This window comes from Pyrgilauda ruficollis, unplaced genomic scaffold (assembly GCF_017590135.1).
Source record: "Pyrgilauda ruficollis isolate IOZ18807 unplaced genomic scaffold, ASM1759013v1 scaffold16, whole genome shotgun sequence".
Taxonomy (NCBI): Eukaryota; Metazoa; Chordata; class Aves; order Passeriformes; family Passeridae; genus Pyrgilauda; species Pyrgilauda ruficollis.
This window is the reverse complement of record NW_024514764.1, coordinates 14,904,528-14,932,158: the sequence shown is the minus strand read 5'-3', so window position 1 is coordinate 14,932,158 and position 27,631 is coordinate 14,904,528. Positions and strand designations below refer to the sequence as shown.

The 27,631-nt window shown below is 42.5% G+C and overlaps 1 protein-coding gene across 6 annotated transcripts; it reads right to left on the bottom strand.

Moving 5' to 3' along the window:
* Positions 1–269: 269 nt before the first annotated feature.
* On the bottom strand, positions 270–26,240 carry GLYR1 (glyoxylate reductase 1 homolog). Of its 6 annotated transcripts, none has more exons than XM_041462816.1 (16): positions 26,126–26,240; positions 24,041–24,077; positions 23,018–23,097; positions 15,997–16,135; positions 15,182–15,424; positions 12,087–12,173; positions 11,161–11,217; positions 10,068–10,118; positions 9,847–9,920; positions 7,963–8,062; positions 6,629–6,739; positions 6,227–6,328; positions 5,073–5,235; positions 4,482–4,661; positions 3,908–4,032; positions 270–3,573 (listed from the first exon to the last, which is right to left on the bottom strand). In XM_041462816.1, the coding sequence occupies exons 1-16, from the start codon at positions 26,161–26,163 to the stop codon at positions 3,499–3,501; spliced, it is 1,662 nt and encodes a 553-aa protein (XP_041318750.1). In that variant the 5' UTR covers positions 26,164–26,240; the 3' UTR covers positions 270–3,498. The 6 variants fall into 6 exon arrangements, with proteins under 6 accessions (XP_041318750.1, XP_041318749.1, XP_041318748.1 ...); XM_041462815.1 differs by lacking the exon at positions 26,126–26,240 and adding an exon at positions 24,886–25,141 and having other exon boundaries at positions 6,227–6,325; XM_041462814.1 differs by lacking the exon at positions 26,126–26,240 and adding an exon at positions 24,886–25,135.
* Positions 26,241–27,631: the final 1,391 nt, after the last annotated feature.

Sequence of the window (27,631 nt, the reverse complement as noted above, 5' to 3'; positions counted from 1 at the left end):
CAGAAGTTGTCATCAACACTGGAACATTAAAACCAAGGATCCTCCTCTCATCCCTCTGCATACAGAGCATAGAACTTATCCAAACTTATCCTCTGTAATGCCTCACTGACAGTTCCAAGCTTGAGCAATGACTGAAGTGCTCTCAGGATTACTCGGTTTTCAGATTACTTGGTTTTCAGCAGCTCTGAGTTTCTAGTGTTCTGAGGAACACATACTTCCTGAATGCCCCAAGACAGCTCTGACAGGCTTTAGAAAATGCCACAAGAACATTCTGTTACCAAGAAAGGTTTTATTCTTTTTGCCAGTAGCTTTGTTAATTGCACAAAAAAAAAAAAATCTTTGCCATTTAAACATTTTCACACATCCTATTCTGAATGACAAATGTTAATTAAAAACAAGGCAGGAAAATAAAAATTCACAACCTTAATGAACTATGGGATCTATCATTGAGGAAAAAGGAAACTGCTTTTCTTACAAGCTTTCACAAGTGTCACATTTTCTCTTTAAAAAGGAGGGAGTCAAAAAAAGCAAACTTCTAAAACAAATCTTCATAAAAAGAAACTTTACAGAATTGTCAACAATATTAGGACAACATTTAACTAGCCAGTTTTATTAGAGCATCTCTCAATCCACTGCTTCCCTCACTTCCCTCCCTCAAATCTCAGGCCCAGGAACAGACTCAAATCCATGTTCAGAGGCTACAGACATAAATACAAGAATCTGAGTGAGACTGACAGCAATCTCAACTGGCATCTGGAACAGTTTGGATTCCCCCATTTCCATTCCTCCTCTTCAGAGCTACATCAGAGCTCTTTGGTCTCCTCCTGCTCCCCCTGGGCACACCTGTGACTGTACAGCTGTCCAGGCAGCACTGCAGCCACTCTACAGCCACCCACAACGGCTGAAAGCTGCAGTCAGACCTTTCCAGGATAAATTACAGTGTTCAACTACTCCACATCTGCCACTCCCACAGAAATAACCATCTCCATTCTGGGAATACAGTATTTCTAGAAACAAACCCTGCAGCAGTGAGCTGCCTTGGGACCGGTCCTTTGAATTCATTATGAAATACCTGTCATAGGATTTGAGAGCTCCTTTGGCATTCTCTCTGTATCCAGAGGCACCACAAACTAACAAAGATTCTCCATTGCCTTTGCTCACACCATTCACGGTCACTCTGGCCCAAGAGGGCAGGGACGGGTGGGGGATGCCACTGAACTGGCTCTGCACATGGGACAGTACTTCCTTCTTCCTCCCAAAAGATTTTTTCCTTTAGTCTCATTTCCTGCCTCCAAACCTACAACTTCCCTCAGATGCCCACAATGCACAATTCATATGAGAGATTTTTTTTACTACAGTATGTTTAACAAAGGACCTCAGATGCTAACTGCAGAGTTCTGGGTAGAGAAGAACAGTGTGCCAAAGCAGGTCAATGGCTAGCTATCCTGGCAATTTTACATGCCTTTAATGTGAATACCTACATACAGAATGGCAGTGGCATTGCCAAAGGAACACAGATGTAGAACTACCACCGCCCACACACAGTGGCCAATAGGCAGTGAGGTCTGACAGTTCTGTTGCCAGGTGTTCAGTACAGGATATAAGTAATGCAGAATACAGCATTAGCCCACAAGGAACAGTCATCACAGGAGGTGAAATACTCAAAGTAACATTTACAGCATAAGGCATTAGATGTTGTGATTCAATGAATATGTGACAAAATTAGTATGTGACACTTTCTTTCTTTCTTAACAAGGTGTCCCTGAACCATACACACAGGCTGCACAAAGCAGGACTGGTAAGAAATCCTAACCCAGGGAAAATTTCCTTACACAGCCATTAAGTTCCTAGAAAAAAAAATAAGGTGGCAGGGGCAGATGTCAGGAACACAGCCTAATTTGAATCTGTCTTCTTTGCTTTCAGAACCCCAGCCCAAGGGAGGAAGGAGATTGTACCACTTGAGAAGTGATTTTGGCCAAAGTTTCTCACTGGCATTTTTCTAACACTCAAATTTAAAATGCAAGAAAACTCCCAAAAGGCTAATACTGAAAATTGGAGGGGAAAAAAAAAACCCAAACAAACCAAAAACCAAGCCACACTCTGTGCATTTTTTGTGACAGGCATCCTTTGGACTCTGAGTTGCTCTGCTATCTACACTGAAAGTATCTCTGATCTCTAGCCTTGGCATCTGCAGTTCACGTCGCTCATCTCTAGACTAAAGCTCAGCAGTGGTCTTAGCCTCCCCAGTCTCAGTTACTGGTCTTTCTGGAAGCTGGTATCTGGCCACAAGCAGAGTCACAGATACAGGGAGAAGGCTTATGCTGTGCTGTCTTGTACCCAAAGTAGTAACACTAAGAACATGTATGGAAAATCTGACATGTATAAAGATCACTAGTCAGTACACAAAAGTATCCCTGTGAGGTAGGTAACCATCACCCACCTTTACAGATGGGCAAACAGGCTGAGAGATGTGACAACCATGCAAAGGCCAGAGAGCGTGGGAAGGAGCTCAGGGATCTCAATCTCTTGTATCATTCTTCTCTCCCTTTTCAGACTCACCACTCTGCTTGTGACACTGCTGCAATCCAAGACATCTTTGTAATTACTGACTACAGGGGTTAAAAAAACAAACAAGTAGTAACATAACGTAAGCTAAGGCCGGGAACAAGTAAAATCTCTAGCCCAGTTTTATAGGCACTATGTTTGTCTTGCAGTTTTCTATGCAAACGTATTACTTTCCAGTGATGTTTTGGATGGGCTATGATAAGCCTTTCAGGAGTCTCATTGACATAGGCATTCTCCTATTTTCAGTACAGTTTGTGTTCCCTAAGCTGTACTTGTCTGTACAGGGGAAGACATGGATGCAATGTGTTGTCTTTAACAGTACAGGAATTCCTCCATCAAGGTGGGGAAATGGAAGTCTAAAAAGAAACTGAATCAAGACAGTGTTGCACTCAGCTCCCCTTACCCTCTGGAACTGCCCTTCTCCTCCATGGGAGGTGCTTTGTTCTCTAACAGTGGCTAATTAGCAGGCATGCTCCTCACCTCACTTGGGACCAAGGACTCAAGTGATATTCACAGGTAGATGGGATGTATGTCACCCTGTCCCCTTGATGCAGACAGTCCAACACTTGCATTATTTCACAGCAAAGAAGAAAAGGGATTGTTAGAAACAGCATTTTGGACTAGCAAATAAAGAGGAAAATTAAAGTAGCCAAGCAGCAGATTTCTGGCAGAGTTGCCTCAGAGCTTCTGAACAATTGCCGCTGTTTCGTCTCATGACTGTCAGTGCATGGCATGGATTTTTCTAATTAGACTGCAACAATCCGAGCCCCCTCCTCCCCCCTCCTGCCACAGTGGAAGGCTCACCACAGCAGGTCTCAAAGTTTGTGTATAAAAGGAAATGGAAAGACAGAGATGGACTGGTCCAAAGTTAAAACCCAGTATCATAATAATATTAATCAATCATCATTGTATGAACAGTAAGAAGGGTGCAGCCTAATGGATGTAGGCCCTGTACACTGCAGACATGTCGTTGTCAGATTGGTCCAATGCTTTTGCTCGTTTATAGACCTAAAGAGAAATCAGAAAAGGATCAGAGCCTGCTCTTGTGTGAAGCCTCTTCCCAGCAGAAAAACTCCTTTGCTGACCACTGCAACCAGAGAACCGCACAGTATGTCAAATAATCCAAGTGCAGATCAGAAAATGCCAAGTCTGTGTTTCCTGATGTAACATTCTAAGGGTCTCTACAATCAAAACATATCCAATGCCACCCTAGTCAAAAATATTTCAAACACTGTACCCTTGTCTTAGAGATTATGTAATTCTTTGATCTGTGTCTCTGATTGACAAATAGCACTGTTGAATAAATGCTGAAGAACACATCTGAACACTGAACAACTCTTACCTCATTGGCAGCAGCTGCCATGGGAGTTGGATGGTTGACAGAATCGCCCAGTGCAATAGCTAATCTAAGATCCTTCTGGATGTACTTCAGGTAGAAATCAGGTTTAAAGTTTCCTTGCAAGATATCTGCAGAGAGGAACCCATGCAAAATTAAGCATGACAAAAGTAAGCCAAGCCCATGCTGCATGGGGCTGCAATTCAACACCAATCTCTCTTTCCACTGCTGATCACTACTTTTAGCTCTCCTGTTTTTCTATTCTCTGTCTTCATCTGGCCACAGCAGATTGATGTCACTACTGCCCACTGACAAAGTGAGCTCAGATTTCTAAGCAGCTTGTTACCCTGCTGCAATGAAATCCTGACTTAAGCCCTAAGCAGTTCTAACTAGATTCCCAAAAGTCCTAGCTATGAAGAGGAAGGAATGGGAACTCAGCTCTTCATTTACAGAATGCTTAAAATAACCATCATCCCAGGCTGAAGAAGATGAGATTGTTATTTTCTACCTTCTGCCACTATCTGAAAAGCTGCTAGATTGTAAAAATGACCTGTAAGAAAACAATGTAAGAGAACTTTACTTTGGCACTTCTGGTCCAGGAAGATGCTGGCAAGTTGTCCCTGATTGAGGATATCCAGAAGGGTCTGCTGGGACTGGCCAGTCACTTGAGCCAAAGTCAGTCCTTCTGCTATTGTTGCCATGAAGCTGCCTTGGACCATGTTCACAATCAGCATCATCTTGGCAGCATTGCCTACTTCACCTGGGAGCAAGACACACCATTGGAATTCCTCCAGAAGAGAAGTAGCAGCCCTGCTTCCCCAGCCCACATGGCAGTAACACTGCTAAACTCCTGTCATCAAGCACTTGGCATCTCTCCCTTCCCCTAAAGGACTTCAGAAAATACTTCCGTTTTCCAAGCACTCAAAGGAATGGAGAAACAATAAGAAAATATCATTTAAAACCAAAATTATCACAGATCCTCCAAAATGAGCCAACATTCAAAAAAGAAACCTTAGCCTGCAGGCTCTGAAACTGGCCAAGTTTCAGAGCAGCAAGGCAATTTCCCACACTGCCCACATAGAAAAGATGACATATACATCTCACCCTCCTTGCTGAAATTCCCAGTCCTTGCACTAAGAAACTGCTACCAGGCCCTCCATGTTTCAATTACCTAGGAAAAAAGAGGTCTTCCCCATGGCTTGGAAACAGCTGCTGCAGTCCTCATATAAACCCCGGTCGCCAGCTGCCAGGATCACAAGCATTCCATCATTAGAGAGCTGCTGGTTTCCTGAGACTGGTGCTTCCAGAAAGCGACCACCTCGGGACACTATCACCTGGGAGAAGAGCATCTCTGGTTAGCTGTGTATGAACAGCAGCAGGAACATAATTTAGGGCATACCTGCCGTTAATGACAGAAATTTAAAGCATAACAAATAGCTCCAACAGGAGCGGAAAGCACTATTGTGACGTATCCTGCAAAGTGTGATTAAGACCAAAAGGGTCCAGGCAAGACCCTCCTGCACCCATCACTACTGTGCACGTTTTAAGCAGCTGAACTGACATGCTTTAGTCATGGCACCCTATATTGGCCAAGGGATCAATGCTGAAGGTGTATATGTTGCATAAGAATCCCAGAAGACTGATCATTATATTTTCCCCTCTTTCCCACAGGGGAAAGGCCTTTGACAGATCTCTTCAGCCAGATGTTTATTAATATAGGTGATTTGCATTCTCTGAATTAATATTACACACTAGTGCATCAACAACATGTCTATTTAAAACTTGACCAAAACCAGTTCCCCTTCCTTGTAAAACCACACATGCTGCCTTAGGGCAATGGGGAACAAGCAAGATGCCAAAAAAGAAATCACAAACACCACAGCAGAAGTAATCAGAACACTTTTACAGAAATCCTATAATAATATTTCTATAGAATGAAATGTGAAGGCATTAATTTTCCCCAACCAGAGCACTTAAACTAGGCAGATTACGCATTTCATCAGTCATTAACCCAGACATGGTTTTACTCTCTAGTTTGCTACAGAATACCAACCTGTCTACAAACACTTCTTGGGGGATCAAAATTTGGCTATCTGTTTGCAATGGTGTCAGGTAACAGCTCTGCCAAATCTACAGCTTTGCTGGTATCACCAGGGAACATCTCATCCAACACTGTTTGCTGGTTAAGACTTGACATGTTGTCTTGTTTGCCTGGAACTTGACTCTCCCAAAGACCTCTAGAAGCAGTTTTATTACCATCAAAAACTGAAGAACTGCTGCTGAAGGAACACCTGCTGCTGTTAAGAGGCTCAGTTCAGTGATTACCTGGGCGAGCTCTGTGACTGTATCTGCATCCACTGTGGACATATCCACGTAACACTTCCCTGGGCGAATCCCCTGCAACACTCCACTTGGACCAAGCACCAGCTGTGGAGAACAGAAGAGCGGTAAAGCAATAGGGTGTCTGCAGAGAAGCCCCACTTCTGCAGGAGTCCAGCTGAGCCTGGCACTACAGTGGCAGACCCCCAGAGAGTTATCAGAACCTGCCCTCAAAGACTTAATTTCTAAAATGCTTAATTTTTGTTAGGACATTTATTTTTACACAGCTGCACTGCTCAGGATGTACAATAACCCAGGCTACTGTGGTTAAAAGGAATCAGAACTGGCATTCAGTGACTGCCATCTCATAGTCTAACCAGCGGAGGTAAAATAAGAGCTAATCCTTACATCCTTTGCTGCTTTTGGATCTGATACACAGGCAAACGTGATGTCACAGGTGGAGACTACTTCAGCAGGGGTTCTTCCCAGCCGTGCACCCTCCTGGATGAACAAATCACACTGCAAAAGGCACAAGTCCAAAGATAAGACAAATTAAATACAGAGCAAATGGATTCTTTGCATTTTGCTGTAAAATCTCCACTGCTGGACACAACTCCAAAGGACACAGGTGTGTTAATTACACAACAACTTTGTCTTCTTCTGTTGCTTTGTCTACACACACATGTGTGCGTGCAGGGCTCTTTTGCAGCCTTTCTGAAGAACAGGTGAAGAACTTTGAAAGAAAGACATAAAGAAACAAAACTCTAAGGTGAAACAGTAAGAATGTTGTGGGTTTGACAAGAAATTATTAGGGACAAAAGGAAGATTTAGGGGAAAAAATTGGTTAAAGGACATAGCAATGTGTTACTGGATAGTAACAGGAATATGCACATCTGAGATGAGTGTGTTTCAGAGGGCTACTGCTTAAAAATCTTAGCTCCTTCTTACCCTATCCCCTCATACCAGCCATGTTTTGCTCCTGAAAAAATAAATCTTTTACTCCCCTTTTCACGAAGTAACCACAGTGCTCTTCCTGCTTTGCTATTCCACAGCATCTTATAACTACCACATCTCCCCCAGCTACCTACTTCTCTTCCACTACAAAGAGTAACACTGTCTAGTATATAAGTGCAGTGCAATATAAGCTCCATTTTCAGTTTGAATACTCCTATAAAGCCCTTCTCCATCCTGGTCTCATGACACAGCAGGTCTTTGACAGAACACTTGTTACCACATGACTAGCACAATACATGTAGACTAACCTGCAGCTGAGCAGTGCATCTTACCACACCTCAATCTCCTGGGATAACTACCTGCACCTGGCCTTTTTGGCACACTACATTGCATGGCAATTCACATCAGCAGTATTTTCATGGCTATTCACAGATGCACAATACACTGACCATGGCTATTCACATCAGCAGTATTTTCAGAGGCATGTTACATCCCATTCTTCAGCACATATAAAGGTGTAATATACAAGGGTGTAATTTTTCTGACAACTCTCTCCTCTCACAGAAAAAGGCAGTGGGGTGAGACTGCTGACACAGGAGTGACCACACTAGAACAGACCACAGCTGCATCTAGACATGCCCACCAACAAGCACAAAGGAAACAAGACAAAACAAAGCAAGCATATCCTTGTGTTTCTTTGGCATCCCCTCCCAGACACCATTGACAGATGATTCCATGAGATACAGGGGGTAACTGAATGCTTAGCAGAGGTTTAAGCACATGCCTACCTTCTCGGCAGTCCGGTTCCAGACAGTGACAGTGTGACCCATCTTTAGCAAGTTGGAGACAATGCCACTTCCCATCAGACCAAGGCCCAGAAATCCTATCCTGAGGGTATAGATAAACATTAATGCAAGAGAAAGCAATCAGTGTTAGTTTCTCATGGTGCTGGAAATGATGAAGAGCAAACTGGACCATCACCAGCACAAAAAAATACCCAAACAAACATGTTCTACTGCAACCACAGCTACAATGGGCAAATACTGAGCTTTAAAAGCAAGCGAGAATTTATTTTGCTTACCAAGCATCCCTAACAATTTCGTGAAGAAAGTCTTTAGCCTATTTCAGAAGATCACCTAAATATTAAAGGTTTGGATGGTCTGGATTATTTTTGTTTGTTTGGGGTGGATTGTTTGTGTGTGGCTTTTTGCTTACTAAAATTGCTGTTTGTGCGCTTTCTGTTGACAGTCATTGCCTTACTGAAGTTAAAGAGAACATTTAGAAATGAGCAGGTGCTTCTCTAATTATTAATCTTCTGACTTTAAAACTAAGTCACACATACAATGTTTGCTTGTATAATTGAACGATACATTAGCATCCTAGTTTTAATAAAGTCTAGCAAAGACTACTGTGCTAAGCATCATGCCAGACCAAAGACCTAGTCCCTGTTGTACAGCTGCCATTTCAGACACAGGAAGAAACAAAGTATTAGGCCAGTACAGGTCACCATCAGTCCCAGATAATAGCCTCCCCTGTTCCCGCAAGCTGGAAAGAATTTTGCACCCTGCATTCAAAAAAGAGACAATATGCCACCAAGTCCCTACAATCACCTGCAACAGAAATTCCTCTTGCAGATCTTGCTGCAAGAACCCTTTTACCCGTCATGCAGCTTCCCATAAAACCCACAGTTTTCAAAGAGATTCTGAAGCATTCAGTTATATCCAAGGGAACATCACAACAAAATCTAACTGGCAAATCCAGTAGTTAATTCTGCAGAATTAGCCACACTACAGCAGCACTGTGGCTTTCACAAGCCACGTGTCCTCCCCCAGCTAGCCATGCTGCCTTTTCTCTTTCTGCCCTTAGACAGGGCAGAGCAAATCACTACAGGCTCCTTACATGGGCCAAATAAGGTCTACCTATTTTTAAGTCTCGAAACCAGCAGAGGTATCCCTTCCTTCACAACCCACCTCTGAGATGCACTTTCCTAAGAGACTGTTTTACCTGAACAGCTTTAATGTTATTTTTGTTTCCCTGCAGTACAAGTGAGAACTGACATCCCATGTGAACTGCCCCAACAGCAAACAGCAAGAGTGGCCTGAACTCAATTTGAAAAGAGCAGAAGTTACAGGAAGCTCAAGTTAGCCTTCTCTCACTCTATAAAGGAGAACAGGGGTGTTAGGAGAAACCAGAAAGCTCACATGCTACACAGCAAAATTTTTGTGATGGGAGAACACACCTCCCTCTTCCTCTTGTCTTCTGCATGCTCAGGACAGTGATTAAATGAGCCCAGTCAACCGCCAGGCACTACTGGAGACAGATCCCCTTTTATCTTCCTATCCCATGCAACACTTAGGAATGCTGCTGCTAACATCCTGCAGTGGGACCTACTGAAAAAGGCAACTGCAGAACCACTCCGAATTGCAGATGTATCCAGGACAGAATTTACTCTGAATTTTGTATTGCAGTCCCCTTTAAATTTTGTATTGCACAGCCCCCTTTGTTTTTAGCTGCCTCTCTCCCACCCTACCGCCCAAACAGTTTCACACAAGGACAGAAGGAATGTGCAGTTAAAGGGAAATGTTAGGTTTATTCATTCTCAGTGACAGGCTGGAGAATGGCTGCATGTGTGAGCTGGAAAGGAAATGGCTGAAGTGTATTGGAGATCTTACTTTTTGTCTGTAGGTGTGATGCTGCCATTGACTGCTGTGCTGTCTGCTGCCTGGATGGAGGTGGATCCTGTCTCCTGAGGGAGTGGGGTGGGGGGACAAGGGCAGAGAGGTGGGGAAGACAGAGGGGAAAAATAGTAATAAAAACAATTTAACGCACAGCTCTGGAAGAACTGCAAGGTCTCATAACAACGAACATCCATCAAAATGAAGATTTACGTTACCTCTTCACAAACCTTCAGCTTCTTTGTGATGGCTTGATAGCAGACAGCTGGCTGTATGAAGAAGACAAAGCGTTCAGGGGAAGGACAGTGCTGATTTACTCTGCCGAGCAAACAGACCATACCCTTATTCCACAGAAGCAGGCAGCTCACCCACCCACTACCACCTTCAAACCAGGACAACTCTGGGGCTTCCCTCAAGGGGAGAAAATAAAACTAAAATATATTGCAAGATATTAAGATCGTTCTTTCCCACCCTGCCCCAGAAATTCAGCCTGTCTTCTAACAGAGGCACTGCAAACTCCCTTCTGTAGTTCCTATAACAGGCTCCTCTGGAGGCACCTGGGCCATCCCTACTCCCACATTTAGGTCTCTGAAGCCTGCCACGAAGCCTCACATCTATGCTCACTATGTCTCAGCAGCTGTGAAACCAAAACATTCTGGTTAATATGAGAAAGCATGTAGAAGGCTTTCTACAAATGCTAAGGCAAAGGCTGCTCCTCCCCATGCTGCTTACTGTGAGCTTGTCTAGATAAAACTGTTAACAGCTCTTAAATCCTTCTGGCTCTGCTCAGATCCTCAGCGAGATATAAATCCTTTTATGCTTAATTTGATTTTTCCTTTTCCTCCTGATGTTCACTGCTGAATATAAAATCCTGCAAGACTTCTGACTCTCAGGAGATAAACAGGCTGTATTTTACATGGAGCTTTTCTGGTCCTGGAAGTTCTCTTGCAACATTCAGTGAATTGGCAAGCCTATCCAGATGAAGAAACTGACAGGACAATCATCAAAAACAATCAAACAACAGGATTTTTGAACACAAAAAAAGCTCTTCCTGTCCATCCTATACAATTTAATACATCAGATTTGTCAAAAACTACTGCTAGATAATCTTGAATTATTTAAAACTATTCACTGTACTTAATGCTAAATTACTCTAAATCTTAAGGCTTGGAAGTACTTCAACCAATCTAATTGCCACCCCCTAAAGAACAGAATTCTGGAGCTCTTTATGCATACTCCTTGTATTCAGTTCCAGCAAAGGGCAGGACTCCACAGTACCCAGCAACATGATGCTGTCTGCCAAATCCTTACCTTCTCTGTCTGGCTCAGCAGGAAGTGATGAAAGTGTGGATCGCTGTCCTTCACAGGCTACAAAGAGAAAGTACAACCTCAGAAATAAATCCAGAGAGTCACTGAGTTACCACAGCACAATTCCCTTGCTCTCCTAAGCTGCACAAGAGCAATAGCATAAGGCGGAAAACATAAAATGCATCAGATGTCACAAGGAACCTGTTTCAATTAAGTAGTTTGCATTTTGTTTCATTCTCAAAACCAAAGCCATTCAAACCAAACTCCTCATTTTTGGACATCTGTAGGAAAACCAAAGAAGTGTACAAGCAATATTAGCATGGGAGGAAGAAAATTCATCTGCTTCTTCCTCTCCCAAGCAAATGAAAACACTTATTTTCCAGGTTCTAAGTAATTCCATAAACAGCATTCTGGGAATTGACTGGAGATTATCACATACCAAGCAAGCCCATCCTAACAGCAACAAGGACTGAAGGCCCAGATCACCCCAGTGAGCATCATACATACTAGCCTGGAATCACATCGCTCTTACTCTGCTTTACTGATCACTCATTTATTCAACAAAATCAAAAGGCTTTCAAAAGCTGCTTTGTGAAGAAAATCAAATGTAAGCACCCCATGTGATAGCATCCAGACAGGGAGAGACTATCCACATCACCTCCACTTCTGGGAAGTCAATCACAGAAAAGCTTTTGAAACAAGAAGTGTAAACATTAGTACAGCAAGTTTAGTGTGAATCTGCAAGCAGTTCCACAGAGACAAATCTCATTTCCCAACATACTTCTGAACTATCTGGGATATTGTTCAACTTTGTTATACTGCAGCATGTTCACACACAAGAAGGTAAGATCTCGTTGTTTTACAGACAGACAAAAGGCTCTAGATTTGCTGCCACAAACTCAGAACGTAGACGTTGTAAAGCTTCTCACCTCGCTCACACTCGGTGGCCATTTAAATCCAGCCACTGTTCCAGTCATCACTCTCTTCACTGTACTTGACTCTGGAATTGTGAGGTCCTGAGGAGACAGAAGGAGGATCAGAAAGAGCTTAAAACCTGGCTCAGGAGCGGGTCACAGCAGGATGATCATTCGAGCACACACAGAGAGCTCTGAAAGCACTACAAAAGCCTTCAATTTCACAGGCCTTTCCATGAGCATTCATATTTAAACACAGAGTATTAGCAACACAGGTGAGGTGAGGAAAGCATCAACTGCCAGCTAAGGATTTCAACCAGATTTATGGCTTCTGGAGAGTCCATTCTTCATACCTAAGAGGAATCACTGCACTTGTGCACTTATGCAATGAGCAGAAAACAAACACGCTTGATCATGTATTTTCCTCTGGTGGATGCAAAACACTTAACAAATGAGTGAAGAACATCATTACAAGCAGAGGTCTGAACTCTTTTAATCCTACCCTGTCACAATAGAATAGCCTACCTGTTATCAGGAGAACCTTCAAAGCATAAGATTGACTTCAAAGCATAAGATTGACAGCCACATCTGCTCAAGTTGGCAGAATCCATGAGACAAACTGGTATGTGGGCTGTCCCATCTGCTCCACAGGTCACAGTTTGTAGGATCATGATAGTACTTAACATACTGGGGCTTTTACTGTTGAGCAGATTAAACTTTATCTTTTATTTCCCCAAAACATATAGGTTAAAATAGGTCTCTATGCTATAGGTCATAGATATATGCTATAGACATCTAGGTTTTTATGCTACATGAAGAGAATGCACAGAACTTCTACATAATACGTGCTGTCTTCCTCTGAAATGAGGGTTCAGAAATGAAGTCACATTACCTCCCCTCCAAAATTACTTCCTGAAAATGTACAATATACCTTAGTATCCATACAGAAGCACTGTTTGCAAAAACGGCCAGAGTAAGACTCCTGGAGGTAACCCAGAACGATGCAACTGTCCGAGGGTTAGCAGGACAATGCAGACATCAGTCTCCAACCTTGTAGTGTCTAGGGAGACTCCTGCATACCTCAGCTGGTAAAGTGTGGATAAAACCTGCTTTGATACCTATGAAGTTCTGCTGCTCCTTCAAATATATTCATATAAGCTTAAAAATCACAGCATGTGAATGATCATGTATGGCCACAGAGCCTTTCCAGACAGAGCACACCTCAGCAAAAACTGGATTCTTGATTTTTATGCATTATTACTTGGAAGGCAGAATTTGGATTGGGATGGAGGAAAAAAAACCACAAATCCTAGCATCATATTAATTCAGGATAACAACATAAATGTTTTCTACTCTAGGGTTAAGAACTTGAGGAATTTATGAGAACCAGGCAAGAAGACAAGATTTTAAATTATTTTATAGGCTGAAAACCAGTATTAAGGCAGTATTGTTATACTTTCATAGCAATTATTTTATTTGTCACCTTCAAGAAGCTATAAGGCTTACTTTCCTACCTTATCCTGCTTAATTTCCTGGTTTGTGGCCAGGCAGTTATCACACAGCTGGCCACCACTATGTGGCAACTTTAAAACCAGTCTGCTTGTCATGTGCCAGTAAAATAATGTCAACTACCACAATTAGCTCGCTCACAGCACTCTGATGTCCTGAAGCAGATAACACAGTAAAACCTATGCATGCAATGTGTCAGCACAATCAGAATTCTCCCAGCCATTTGTTTTGATTAATTTTGGAATGAATCTAGCTCAAAGACACAGAATCACTATGCAAGTGAAAAAAAAAAGGTCTTGTAGCTTATTTAAACAGAAATATGTGGAGACACAACATGCTTATAGGAAGACACTTAGAAAAGTGAAAACTATGTTGCCAATGAAGCGTTTTCCTGCATCAGTCACGACAAGTTCTGTAATTATTAGTTTTAATTCATAAATATGCATACATTTCTCCCCTCCTCCGACTTCCCTCAAAAGAAGAAACTGATGGGATATGTTACGCAGCCTAATTTCACAGACATTGGTGCTAAAAAAAGAGCCAGTATTTCCTTTAGCCCCTTAGGAGTTGGACTTGATGATCCTCGTGTGCCCTTCCAAATCAGGATATTCTATGACTATTCTATGATGCCTCCACAGCTAATATCTGAGACGATCAGCTTCATTTTACTACATCAAGAGAGAGTCTGCTGTTCAACCAGCGAAGGCCAATCCATGCACAATTTCAGAGAGCAAGGACCACCATCTTGACTTGCATCCTCACTGAAAGAAAAGACTTTGAAGCACATAGTGATCCCCGTGAAGCACAGGTGAGCAAGCATGTTGCCGTATGGTGTTTCAGTTGAGGTCTCCCAGTTGTCTTCAGGTGTAGTCGTTGATGAAGGATATGACTTGTAATAATCCACCAAAATAAATATCCATTTGGAATAGGAAGATCTAGACCACAACAGTGAGCTCCATAATAAAAAGGCTGGAACTATATGAGGGTAGACAAAGTGCTGCCACAACACAGAGAAATACCAGGGAAGTACTACGAATAAAATATTAAGGCTCCTTTATAATGGATGATGGGAACATATCCTAAAGCACAGAAGTTGAAATGAAGACAATTCTCCTGGTGGATTCCCCAGGCTACAAATTTCTTCTTTAAGCCCTATCCCTTAACGATATCTCACTCTTTGTGAGTACTGAGGTTGAAGTTGAGCAGCTATTTATCACCTGATCATATAAAGTAGATGACATGGGAGAAGTCAGGAGCCAGATGAAGACCCATATCTCTTTGCTAATCCTTTCCACACAAACTGAACTCAAGGGATGACAAGACGAAAGAATGAAGTCTCCTGATAGAGCTTTCAAAGCCCTCTCAAAGATACAAACAGAGCCACTCACAGCAACTAACTGGTAAAAATCACAGGAAGAATCAACAATATGCTTGCCAATGGCATCAGGCAGCCAAATGGTCTATAAGTAGCAACACGGAAAAGCTAAAAAAAAAGGGATACTGAACTGATTCTTCCTGCTGGCCTGTTAGTCAAGGTGCCAGTCAGCCCTCAAGTCCAACTGCCAAGTCCACGGGCACTGGCGGACATGCACAACACAAACCTTCTCATCCTTGGGTGGACGCCCCCGCTTTCGGGGGCTCTGATCCTGGGCTCTTTTCAAGGGTGATTTTGATCCTCTCTCTGACGAGACAGAAGAAACCCTCTTTTTTCCTTCCCCTGTGCCCTTCTTCACCTTTCCTTCAGACAAACTGGCTTTGCGTTTCTCTTCACCAGCAGATTGCTTGCCTCTTTCTTCACTGGAATTACGCCGATTCTTCTCTTCACTGGAGTTATGGGAAGACGCCTGAGAGATTATAGAATAGAAGATGGTAAGGAAAGAAGAGAAGAGATGGAATGATTTTCATGCAAAACCAAGGATGTGAAGGACCCTGTGCTGATTACTACCAAGTAAAACAACAGCACAGTAACTTGAAAACTACGTATCTGTTAGACCTTTGGAGTTGGTGAGTGAAGTTCCTGGTTAGTTCTCCTGCAAAAACACACCAGTTTAGGTAAGCACATAACAGAACAGGCCACCTGAAGACTTGCCAGGACTGTGTGCACTTCCAACATACTAAAGACAAGATTAGTAGATACCAAATTCTTAAGACTGATCTATAAAATCATCACAAGTAGATCAACTAGCCTCTTCAGTTTCTTCATCATTTAATAATCCAATAATGACTTTTCCCCACCAAACAAGATTTAATGGGGAAGAATAGAGGATAGGAAATAAACCCCAAAAACCAAAGGAAGGAAAACACAATCCTCCTCAACTTGCCAGAGGCAACAAACTCCTCTCACATAACAAGGCATCTAATCGTCATTCATGCCAAAACCTGTTTTAATGCACACAGTGAAAAAGAACCCACTCACCTGGTCCTTGCCTTTGGTTTTTCTAAGAAACTCCTCTACAGCATCCACAGCTTGCTGGAAGCGCTTACCCTTGTTAATCTTTATCATTTCCTCTTTGTGAGGGTGATAAGGCTTCAGCTGCTCCACTTTGATCCAAGCACTTGAAACAAAAAAAGAAGCTAGTTATATTCTCCAAACTGCATCCTTTTAAATCCTCCTGCTTTGAGAAACACACAGCTACACTTTCTTCCCCAGCTCTACTGATGACAACAGCCCAAACTCACTTCCTGTCTAGAAACTGAAGGGCTGCCATTACTGAATTCACTGAGAATTTTCTTCTGGTGCTTTGTTGTCTTGTTTTATGTCCTCTCATCCTAGCACTGTCCCCCTCTAAGCATTATTCTCTATTGGCAAAACGGCTTTTGGATGTGATCACAGGACACATTTAAAACAAGGGCAGCCCAATGACTGCACTTGTTTCACCATGAGGAACACACACAGACCCACGTCTCCAGGTACAGTAGGCAATGCCACTAATCTACTCAAGAGGATGCTGAAAGTAAAGTTCACCTAACAATTCTTAGCTATCAATCCCTGGTTCAAATATACAGAGCACGCAGGTGTCTAAAAAACTGTAGGAAAAAACCTCCAAAATTATGTATTCTCACTATAGAGATGACCACACAGAGTGAATACAAAAGCAACAGCTTATTGCTGAACTTATTTCTGATGTACCCAGGTATTATGCATGAAAACAATAATTTTGGTTTTGAGAAAAAAGTACTATTTCCTTTGCCCCTGACTGGGGCAATCAGATTCTCTTGTCCCCAAGTATTTCTACGTTACATAGACTATCCATGAATACAGGTTTTAAATATTCCCCAGTGCAGTCTAGCTTCTGCAAGCAGATGAAGTGATTTAAAGGCTGCACTTTCAGACACTGTAAGCACCAAGTCATATTGTTAAACTGAACATGAAGATTAAAACAACAAAAAATAATAGTAATGTTTTGCTGAATCTTGATTGTTTCTCCTCTCTTCACAAAATAAACTCTATAACTATATTAAGACCTTTCTCCTCACTGGCAATAGCAATTGTTTGTAAATTGCTTGTAATCAGGAATTAACTTTAAGAAAGTAGAATGAAACATTTTGGGTTTCACTTGCAGAGACAAGACCTGCTAGAACTGACTGGAAAATTTCCCAAGAACCCAGTTCTCCTGCATGCAAAGCTGAATCCTTTCACTTTGTTTACATCATTTTTGTAAGAACTGACTTTATATAACAAGCCAAATCATTGCATTCAGACTAGAGTCTGAGTCCAGCAGCTATTCAGGGAATCTCTCACTGCTGCCCAGACAGTACTGTGAAACACACCTTAAAATTATCTTACACTGTAAAGCCTGCCTGTATGACAAACAGTGGCAAACATCCCTGTGTACCACAGAGCACCAGCTCATGAGAAGCCTTTCATTACGTGTATAAAGGAAACAAAATTTTGGACCACAATATAAAAAAGCATGTTAAATGTTGTTACAGGACTGAATTTCTAAATAAAAATAAGTTATTTTCCCTCAAGGCATTCTCTTAGGTTTCTGCACATCCTATCACTCGTCACTGCACATGTTCATCAGCTTCCTTTCTCATTCCTTTTCCTTTGGTATGAAGAAAGCCCGAAGTACAAAGCTTTCTGGTTCCTGGCTTCAAAGGTGCATCTTGGGCACTTGTGATCCACCAGGACAAAGAACTAGAGATCTCAGAGCCAAACTAGTAAGTGAAAAACAATCTTAAATGCTGCCTCAGTTAAAAATAAACTTTAAGAAAACAAGAAAAAAAATAAATTGGTCTTTTCCTTTCCAGTTTGTTTATGCATCACCTACCTGGACAACCTTCTGTAAGAGATGAGTATCTTTTGACACCAATGTCCACAAGCCAAATGCATGCAGTGTTTCAAGCACTTGAAAACAAAGTAACTTTTCATCAAACAAAATTATTCACGTTTATGCACAAGATCTCAATACCCTCAAGGCCAATGAAGCCAGTATTTAGAACGGCCTCAAGGATACAACATATAAAATGAAGTACTGTTTCTCTCCTGATTCAGCAATGAATCAATGCATGAGAAAAACATCAGCAATGACATTGAAGATGTCATATTTAAGATGACATTGCATTCATACTGCTGCACAGTCACCAGGCAACTGTAAAGAATGGGCTGCATGGAAGGTGAAAAGATGTAATAAAAATACCCATTAACAATGGCTTTCTCTTTTCATTTCTCCACACTGTTCTTCATAGTCTCCAAAATGCTCTCAGAAAACCACTGCTCATGTCAAATCCGCATTATAAACACGAACAATAAGCAAAACTTAGAATAAGCAGAGACAAGCATGAAAGTGACCTGCAGCCACAGGGAAAGAGTGGCACAGAGAGATGCAGAGACACCAGATTCAAATCCATGGCACAAGCAAGGAGATCTTCAAACCTTCATCATTCCAGCCATTCTCTCTTCCTGTCTACAGATATCAACTCCTAAAGATAAGCTGCAGAAATGAGATGGAAGAATATCCACCAATCCTCGCTTTTTGCAAACCATATAGCTAGGGATGGAAAACAGTAGCACTGTATCTCCAAATTTCTGTTTACCACAGTCTGGGAAAAAAATTATCACTTTAGACTGTAGCACTTTATATGCCCATACTAAATGCTAACACAACCAGATCTAAAAGTCAAAAGAAAATTGCTTAGTTATTTACAAGGCCAGTGTGTGTGAGCATACGACAAATCAAGACAGATTTCCTTTGTTAAAAGGGAACATCCCAACCCTCACCAATTAAGTAACTCAACTAAACTCTGCAACATAGTACATAAACTCCTAGAAAAAAAATACAAAAATGAATATATCATACTATAATAAAGGAAGGGATATTTAGAAGAAACCCAGAAGCAGGGCAATACTGAAGGAAATTAAGTATTAGGTTTTGCAAATTTGTGCAATAAAATACCTCCTCAGTAAGAGATGGAAGAGTTTTGTCTGCAGTGATTTTCAGCTAAGGCACTGTGCCTGCAGGCATTTTGAACAACATTCCAGCTGGCTCTGTTACAGCAACATAGAGCTCTGCATGGGTTAATCTGCCTCACTGAGAACTACCAGGAACACAAGCTCACCTATCCCTCCACCTATCCCATCAGCTCAGCCTATCCCTCCAGACCCTCAGACTTCTAAGATGTATTTCCAACAGTTGGCAAATTTAAAACAAGTGTTTTCTGATGTCAGGACCTGAAAGAACATTTCAGAAAGACTACATCCTGAATTTACTCTCTCCTATTTTTCATACCAGGGAAAACAGTGGCAAAAGAAAAGGGTAGGTGCTTTCATCCCAACAGGACATGAAGGATGGAAAGGTAATGAGCGCAGTGTTAAAATTACTGTGCCTGATGGAAACAGGCTGCTAATTATTACATTTATCTTTGGTTGCAAGCTTCCTCCATTTTTTTCCTTAATATATAAAATCAGAAAGTGCGCCCCTTGACCCCCCCCATATTTAGTTTCACACAGATGCTACAAAAGATTGTAAGGAAGAATGGGCTGTCACAGCTTCCTGTTAAGACTGTGATATACATGACTTGCAAGTCATTTGGCTATCAGGGAATACCAAAGGGGGAAGAAAGGTGAATGGCTGTGTTTGTACACACATCTCTGATGGCTGCAGGACTGTCACTAGTATTTCTATAGAATCACAGTAGAAAGATACCTTCAAAGCAATTATATTTTTAGTTTTAACAAATATCATAATGAATTCCTAAGCAGGCCAAAAAGTGTAAAACTATTTTTAACTGTATGACACACACCAAGAAAGACTCGCGGGCCAGCCAGTCTATTCGTTTTAACTACTAAAAGCAATAAATGTACTACATAGCAAAATAAAAGTTCTTACTTGACTATTGAAATATCTACAAAGATTTCCTACAACGAAACTGTAGTATGGAAATAAAAATAAAAGGGATTTTAAATACTATCTGAGAAGCACAGTTAGAAACACAGATAAGAGGTCTAAGTTCCACTTCTAAACTAAATTAAAATTGTTGTTTAGATTCCTGTAATGGATGCTGTTACATGCTGTCAGGTCTATGGGCAGGAAACATCAACTGTTCTTGATTTTAGCTAGAGAATCCTTTTAATGTGACTCACTCCAAGAAGAGACACTCAGAAAAACAACTCCTAGGCAGAATAGAAAAACCTCCTTTTCAATTTGGAGAACAAGGTAATAAAGAGACATTACATGAATGCCTTAATTGCACACAATCACTTAGAATAGGACATGGATATTACATACTACTATGAATACCAGGTGGCTTTCACTGTGGTAAAGCATATATGTATTTCACAGTTTAAACATAAGCAAAATCTGCTTCCATAGGTAGAGAATCCTTATCTTCCAGAAAAACCATTCCCTCGGAAGTAACAGGAGAAACTAACATCACCAACACAACACGTGGAGTACAGAGCTCTGGAGAAAATTTATCAAAAGCCAGTACTTAGAGAACAGTCTGAATGCACTCATGCTCTCACCTCTGTATGTTGGACCAAAAGTACTCACAGCTTTCCAGTTAATCTATTTCCTTAGTCACTGCAGCATTGCAAAGGCCCAGAACACAGTAATAATCAATTTGCAGAAAAAGGAAAATGCATTTCCCCTGTGCTGTATCCTAAGCTAGCCAGAATTTCACAAATAACCAAAACTTATACACTACACCAAAACCACTGCCAAATTCATCAGTATGTTTTTATTTACCCTTCTGCTCTGCTCATACACATCAATTTTTAATTCTAAACATCTTTCTCCTTAACCTTTAATATGACAAACCAAAGCCACATGAGTCAGTGGGGAACAATTTGTACCCAGCCTGGAACGGGCACATTTTTGGCCACAGAAGGCACCTAGGAATTCCTCAAAAGGAAGTAAGACTAAAATAGGGTCTGACACTGCCTACCTCTCAACAAACTGGCTGGCAACAACTCTCAGAAGTTCATGAGAGGGACTGTACCCAGAAATGAGCATCGCCTTTGCCTTATACACACTGGACAAGAGGTGAACAGCCAATGACCAGATCCTCTCACGTTCAACCTCAAAGGATAAGGCAGTAATACAAGAGCTGCAGCAATGGATCCATGGTACAGAAATGCCATCATACAGTGTGAACATGGCAGAAGAAGCGAGGTGCTGGAAAAGAAGCTATATGCACTAGACCATGGGCATGGGTAAGTGCGCTCCTCATCTCCCCTTGAACAGGGACAGCTCTGCACTCTGCTGTTCCTCAGGCTGTTCATAAGGTGGTAACATTCTCTCAGTTACCTTCCAAGTCCTGTTTATACACACACCTGAAAAAAGTATTTGCAAAACCGACTAGTTTACTTCTACAAAAGAAGTAAAGTGATTTCCTCTTTATCTTCACATTTGAAGTGAAATAATTTCTATTTTTCCTGATTTGGCTGATTATGCTCAAACATGAGAACTTTCTCAGGCAACACACTGAACAGCACAGTTCTAACCAGCACATCCTTTTGACATTCCAAGTCAGGACAGAAGAGGCACACAAGCTTCTCTCTCTTCTCTCTATCAACATCATTTGAAAGAAAGGTGTTAGTATTTATTTCAATTCAATTTTCAAATAGAGGGTGCCAATCAAAGCAAGCAAATTTCTAAGTCATGATTATCTAGCATGACATTATTAAATTTCACAAGCTGGAAGTGTGGGGAAGGGGCTACACTACAACAACCATACTACCTCACTGTGCCAGATGACCAAATTTGGCCCGACCAGAACTCTAGAATCTTGTAATAAATCCCAATTGTTTTGCAGCTCTGAGCTCTTCATTTGCAATCATGTTATTAATCTCAGCTACAGTAGCCAAGATACTTGACTACTTTTCTTAATACAAAAAAAAAAAATCTGTATTTGATTCAATAATGTGAAATACAAGAACTGAGAACAAATAACCAGGACAGAAGTAATCCAATTCAACTCAGAATTTATTAGCTCAAATAATCATATTTAGTAACACCACCAAAAAACGTTCTCCAGCCTCAAATCAACCTTCACCTGCCTCAAATTACTAGAGATCCAAACATTCCCATTACTATGTGGCATTCACTACTACTCCATCAAGTTTACACCTCATTTCTTAATGGAAAAATATTTTTTAGCATTAAACAAAGATAATTTAGCAGTGAAAAATAATTTCCTTAAGAGACATTCATCAAATGGCCTCAGTTCTTGTCACCTTTCTTCCTAAAAGTAAAGGGTTTTTCAGTCTTTCAGATATTCTTTCAGATATCTGTCTAAACAGATATTTGCAATTTTCTTCTTTATTAAATGACTTAATAGGAGAAAATAAAGAGGAAAACTGAAAAATTATCAAAATCATTGTCAGTTTCATGAAATATCCAGGTTCTCAGGGGCTTTTTTGGTTGGGTTTTTTTACCTAGTTTGTAATCATTTAAATCTGTTAAGACAACTATGATTTTGTTCACATTTGAAATCATTAAATTCTGCTCTGCAAAAAGGAAGTCTAAAACAGTTTTGGCTCTCTTATACTGTGAAGTCTTCCAAAAGCACAGCAAGAATGTTTTCAATCAGCATGTAGGACAGTATATTCTTCCACAAATTACTATTATATAGTTACTTTTATTCCTCTGGCAGCAAAAAAAAAAAAAAAAAAAAAAAAAACAAAAAAAAAAAACTACTCCGAGATGTACCTTCCTCACTACATGCTAAAGTCTGACACAGTCATGTCACACCTAAAGTGGTGAGCTATTATCACAGCAACTCAAATCCTAAAGCTAAGTTTTTATACTCTTCATACACCTCAGTGAGCAGCTATAGCAAGCAATAATAGTTGAATTTCTTTTATTGTGTGGTTCAAAGGGAATCCTTTACAATGCTACATTGCACTGTAGTATTAGTAAATATTTCTTCCACAAAAGATCCACATTATGTGGTACAATATTTTCCCCAGATGAAAACAAGGAGGTACATACTGATCTTCTGTTCCAAAAAACTTCACGAAGAAGCACTTTTTTCCTCGAGGTTTCTTCAGATCTTTAGGTGGGTTAACAATCTAAAGGCGATTAGAAATCATAAAGCACATAGTGACAAATTTTGTGATTTTACCACCCAGTGTTCAGCTATTATAGATTTTTTTAAAATCTGATTAGGAGAATAACTTGCATTAATAAAAATTTGTTCCACTTAGGTAACCTTAAGAATTTAAACTTTGTCTTTACTCACAGGATAAATTGCTTATCAACTTTAAAATGTTAGTAAGGAGAAAAGCTATCATTCAGTTACAAAGTGACAACTGTAGAGGAGCCTGGTGTTAACTTGACCCAATAACCACACGTTTATAGTTGTCAGCCACGTTGACTATTCTTTTACCTGACTCACACTGTCACCTCAGCATGCTTAGCCCTCATACAACATATAAAGATAAAATAAAGGTCTTTCTGAGAAGTAGAAAGAATAGAAATGGCATATAAAATTCATTTTTAAAAATCTTTCATCTGAAAAAACCCCAACCAAACCAGAAGTAGGATCAAACTACCCCAGATAATTCTCAAAAATGACAGCTCTAAAACAGTATCTTGAGGAACTAGACTCCTTATTTCCATTATTTAACACAGTACTGCTAGCCAACTTACTATGGAAGAAAATAAAAATGTCTTGCAGAAAGTGACAGGGATTAACAACTAAATTTGGGAAACACAATCAGTTCCAGAACTGGCTCTCTGTTGGCTTTTCATTCCACGTGAACAACCAACTCTTACCAACAGACTGAGACAATCTAACAAATAAAGCCCTAAACTAATTCACACTTTAGATTTGTGGGGTAGATGTGTAAAAAAATAAACAAACAAGAAAACCAGTATTAATCTACAACTGAAATGCTTTCAAGCAAAGCTTTCCCTACACAGAAGGAAAACACAAAAAAAACACACCCAAACTAAAAAAAACACAAACCATTAAAAACTAAGAAAGCAACGATAAATACAAACAAACCTCACCTTCCCTGGCCATGGAGGGTAACGGCCCAGCTTCCCCCTAGAGAAAAAAAAAAAAAGAAATATTAGGCACTAGAACTAGAGAAAAAACTAACTATCCCAATGTCTGTTTTTTTCATATTATGTCACACTTTTCATAATAAGAGAGTTACAATTTGCAGTCAAAACCTTCTGTTCAAGGCAGGACACACAGCTGACATCTGCACCTAACTCAGGTCTCCAGACAGTCTGTTTGACCTTGCTGTACTGCCAGAACTGGAGAGAAGAGCAGCAGCAACACTGTCTGAAAGATACAAGAGTAACAGGCACTGCAGCACCATAAGTCTGGAGACTGGCACTGATGGAACTTCACATGGAACTGAAAAAAGCACTGATGCAGGCAATCAGACCAAAGTTCACGTTGAAAACTCCTATCTACCTATCTAGAGCAGTTGGTGAGCAGAGCAGCCACCAACTCCCAGCACAGAAAGCTGAGGTTCTGATTCATGCAGGAAGGCATTAATAGCAGGATCCCCTCAACAGGTGTTCCATTATCGCTTTCTTCAGGTGCTCACCACCACACTAACTGAACATACGAAGAGCCATAAAAGAAAGGCAAAAAAGCTTACTTTCTACACTTTCAAATGTTTCTATTATGAAAACTAGGCAACACTAGAAATAATCACAGAGGAGGAAGAGACATTAGTCTTAGCCCTCAGCTCACCAGCTTTCCTGGTGAGCTTTATCCTTATTTCACCCTCGTCACTGACTTGTGCTGCAGTACTCACAAAACCCCACTAGTAACTGTCTTGCAAGAGACGGGCAAAGAACCTGTGGGGCCCAACAGCTCCTGACACAAAACTTCTCACCAAGTGGCACTGCAGCCCGCTGAGATGGCAATGCTGCACAGAGGACTCAGAAGCCAGGGGCAGGCAGCAACACCGCCAAGAGCTGTGACCATGACCATGTCTCATATTCAATGCTCCCCATTCCTGTACTGAGAAAAAAAAATCAGCAAACCCTTTCTACTGTTGCTGTCTGATTGTTGAAGTTCCCTGTGACAGCTCTGGCTGTCACGTACAAAAGTAAAGCAGGATAATCTGCATTCCAGCACTGAGAGCAGAACACTCCCCAAATTCTCATCTGAAATAAATATGCTAAAAGTAACTAATCTTTACTTACTTTGCTATATAAATTAGACAACTTCCCAGCACTGTAAATTTTTCAGATGAGAACTGCAGCTGTCACAGCTTGAAGCACAGGCTTCTTTTTATCTGGGTTATCAGTATAAATGCATGCATTTATTCCCGTGTTGGAAATTAGCTACTTCTCTGAGCTCTGGCAGGACAGCCTAGCCCATCCAGCACAGCAAAACCTATGCACTTAATCGGTGTTTACAGGGCACGGTGAAATGCTCTCACTTCTCTCCACCAGGAAACACAAAATCACAGCTCTGACTATCTGAGGGTAAGATCGCAGTGGCAAGGGGAAACGGCTTCTGGGGGTTTCCACAGGGATACCCCAACCTGCAATGAAACGCTGGACTGTTGTGTTGCTTCATTAAAGCACTGTCAAGAAACGGTGCGTAGCTCTCCCTAAACACTTTCTGTCTCTAACCCTTCTCGCATCCCTCGGGAAGTGAGCCCGTGCTTACAAGGGAACCCCGCAGCGCTCGTCCTTCCGTCCCGCTTCCCTCATCCTTCCATCTGACACAGCTTCCGTCATGCACCGCCCCCGCCAGCCTCCCCAGTGCCGGCCCGGCTCACAGCCCAGCCCGCCTCCCGCCGGCCCGGTGCCCTGGCTCCGGGCTGCCTCACGCCGCTCCTCCCACACCGCCCAAGGGACGGCGGCGGCGATACCCGCAACCCGGCAGCAGCCCCACCGCTGCGCTGCCCTGCCCTGCTAAGCCCCACCCTGCCCACAGCCGCTCTCCGAAGTCACCACGGGCTGACAGCGCCCAGCGCGGCCCAGCCCGATTCGGCTCCCGCTGCGTCGCCTCCAGGGCCGGCTACAGCCCCGCCTGCGTCTCCGCAGCCGCAGCCTGGTTCCGCTAAAGGCGCCCGGCCCGCCATGCTCCGCGACCGCCGCCCAGCCTGCGCCGCCACTCACCACACCAGATCTCCGAGCCTCAGACTCACGGCCGCCATCTTACCGACACAGACCGGCCGCGCCGCGCGGGGGCTGCCGGGAGCGCGAACAGGGGGGAAGGGGCGGTGGCCGTGCCCATTGGGCGGGAGCATCACGTGGGCAGGCGGTCCGTCACGTGTGCGGGAGGGCTGTCAGCGGCAGCCGCCCCCTCCCCCCCCCGCGACGCCGGGACGGCGGCGGCTCTCATTGGCGGGAGGGGCGGGGGCGGGGCGAAGGCAGGAGCGCAGCCCAGCCTAGCGCAGCCCAGCCGGACGTTCTGTCGGGTGCTCCCGGGGCTGCTTCCCCGCCGTGTGAAGCGGCCTTTGCGTGGGAGCTCGATGTGGAGCGCATCGTCGGAAGTGTCGGAAGGAGCGCCGTGTGCCGAGCGCATCCTTGGAAGCGCAGGTGGCGGCGTTACTCTGCTGGGCCGCTCTGGTGGTGGCGGCTACCGCCCCCGCCCCTGGCGGGGCCCGTGTTTGTGGCCGGGACACCTAAGGGCACTGCAGCACCTCCGAATTAACAGCGGTTCCCTTGATAGAATTCCTCTTAAGAAGCAGAAACCGAAGGGCTCCGTTGCTGCCGCTGCTCGCTGCCCTCGGACTGCATAGGTATCCCCCTTAGCCCCGCGGACCCACTCCAGGAAGTGGCGAGTTTGGAACAAGATTTTCGCTCCTTCTCCCGCGCAGGGGGAAACGCCGTGTGTGGTCGGCTGTTGCGGAGCTGCATCGTTTGCCTGATGACTTGCAGTGTGTGGTGGTGTCTTTCATTTCTGTCCATCCAACAAAGCCAACTCCAAATTTTTTCAAGCACTCTTGTCACCTCTTCTGCTCTGTGGACTCACAGAAACTGACGGGAAGGGGCCTTAAAGGGAAACGAGCTTGATCCTTGTGCTGCACACCCCCTGGGTACAAGCTCCCAACTCTGCACCCTGTAATAAGTGGCTTAAATGCTCTGCTATTTCCCCCAAATTTGTGTGGATTGAGATCAAGTATTTTATTCTAAACCAGTGTTTCTCAACTTAATCAGGTACCTCCTGCTTACTCCAATGACCCGGTCTTTTCTCAAGAGATGCACCATATTAGTCTTAAGAGCACTGTCAGCCTTTTTAATGCATGGTTTACTTTTTTAGTGTGCAGCACACACGAACACACCACTTTCTCCTCATACATTGATCTTGGCTGCTGGAAAAATCCACTCAGTATCCTGAATGCCTTAACAGCAGCGCTGGAATTGCTGTGCTTCCTTTAAGATACGGATTTCAATGAAAAAATAAAAGCCTTCTGTCAGATTTAATTTACCAGCCTTTAGCAAAAATCCAAGGACTGATCTATGCAGTTTTTACTTAAAGTCTAAGTCTCATTAATTACTTCAGTTAGTAATTAAAAGTGTAGCCTCACTGTGCTGGCATTCCATGGCTGGAGCAGCTCAGAGGGATTTGTCTCATTCTGCTATGGAGTTCCATGACCCGGCTGCTGCTCGTGGCCCAGC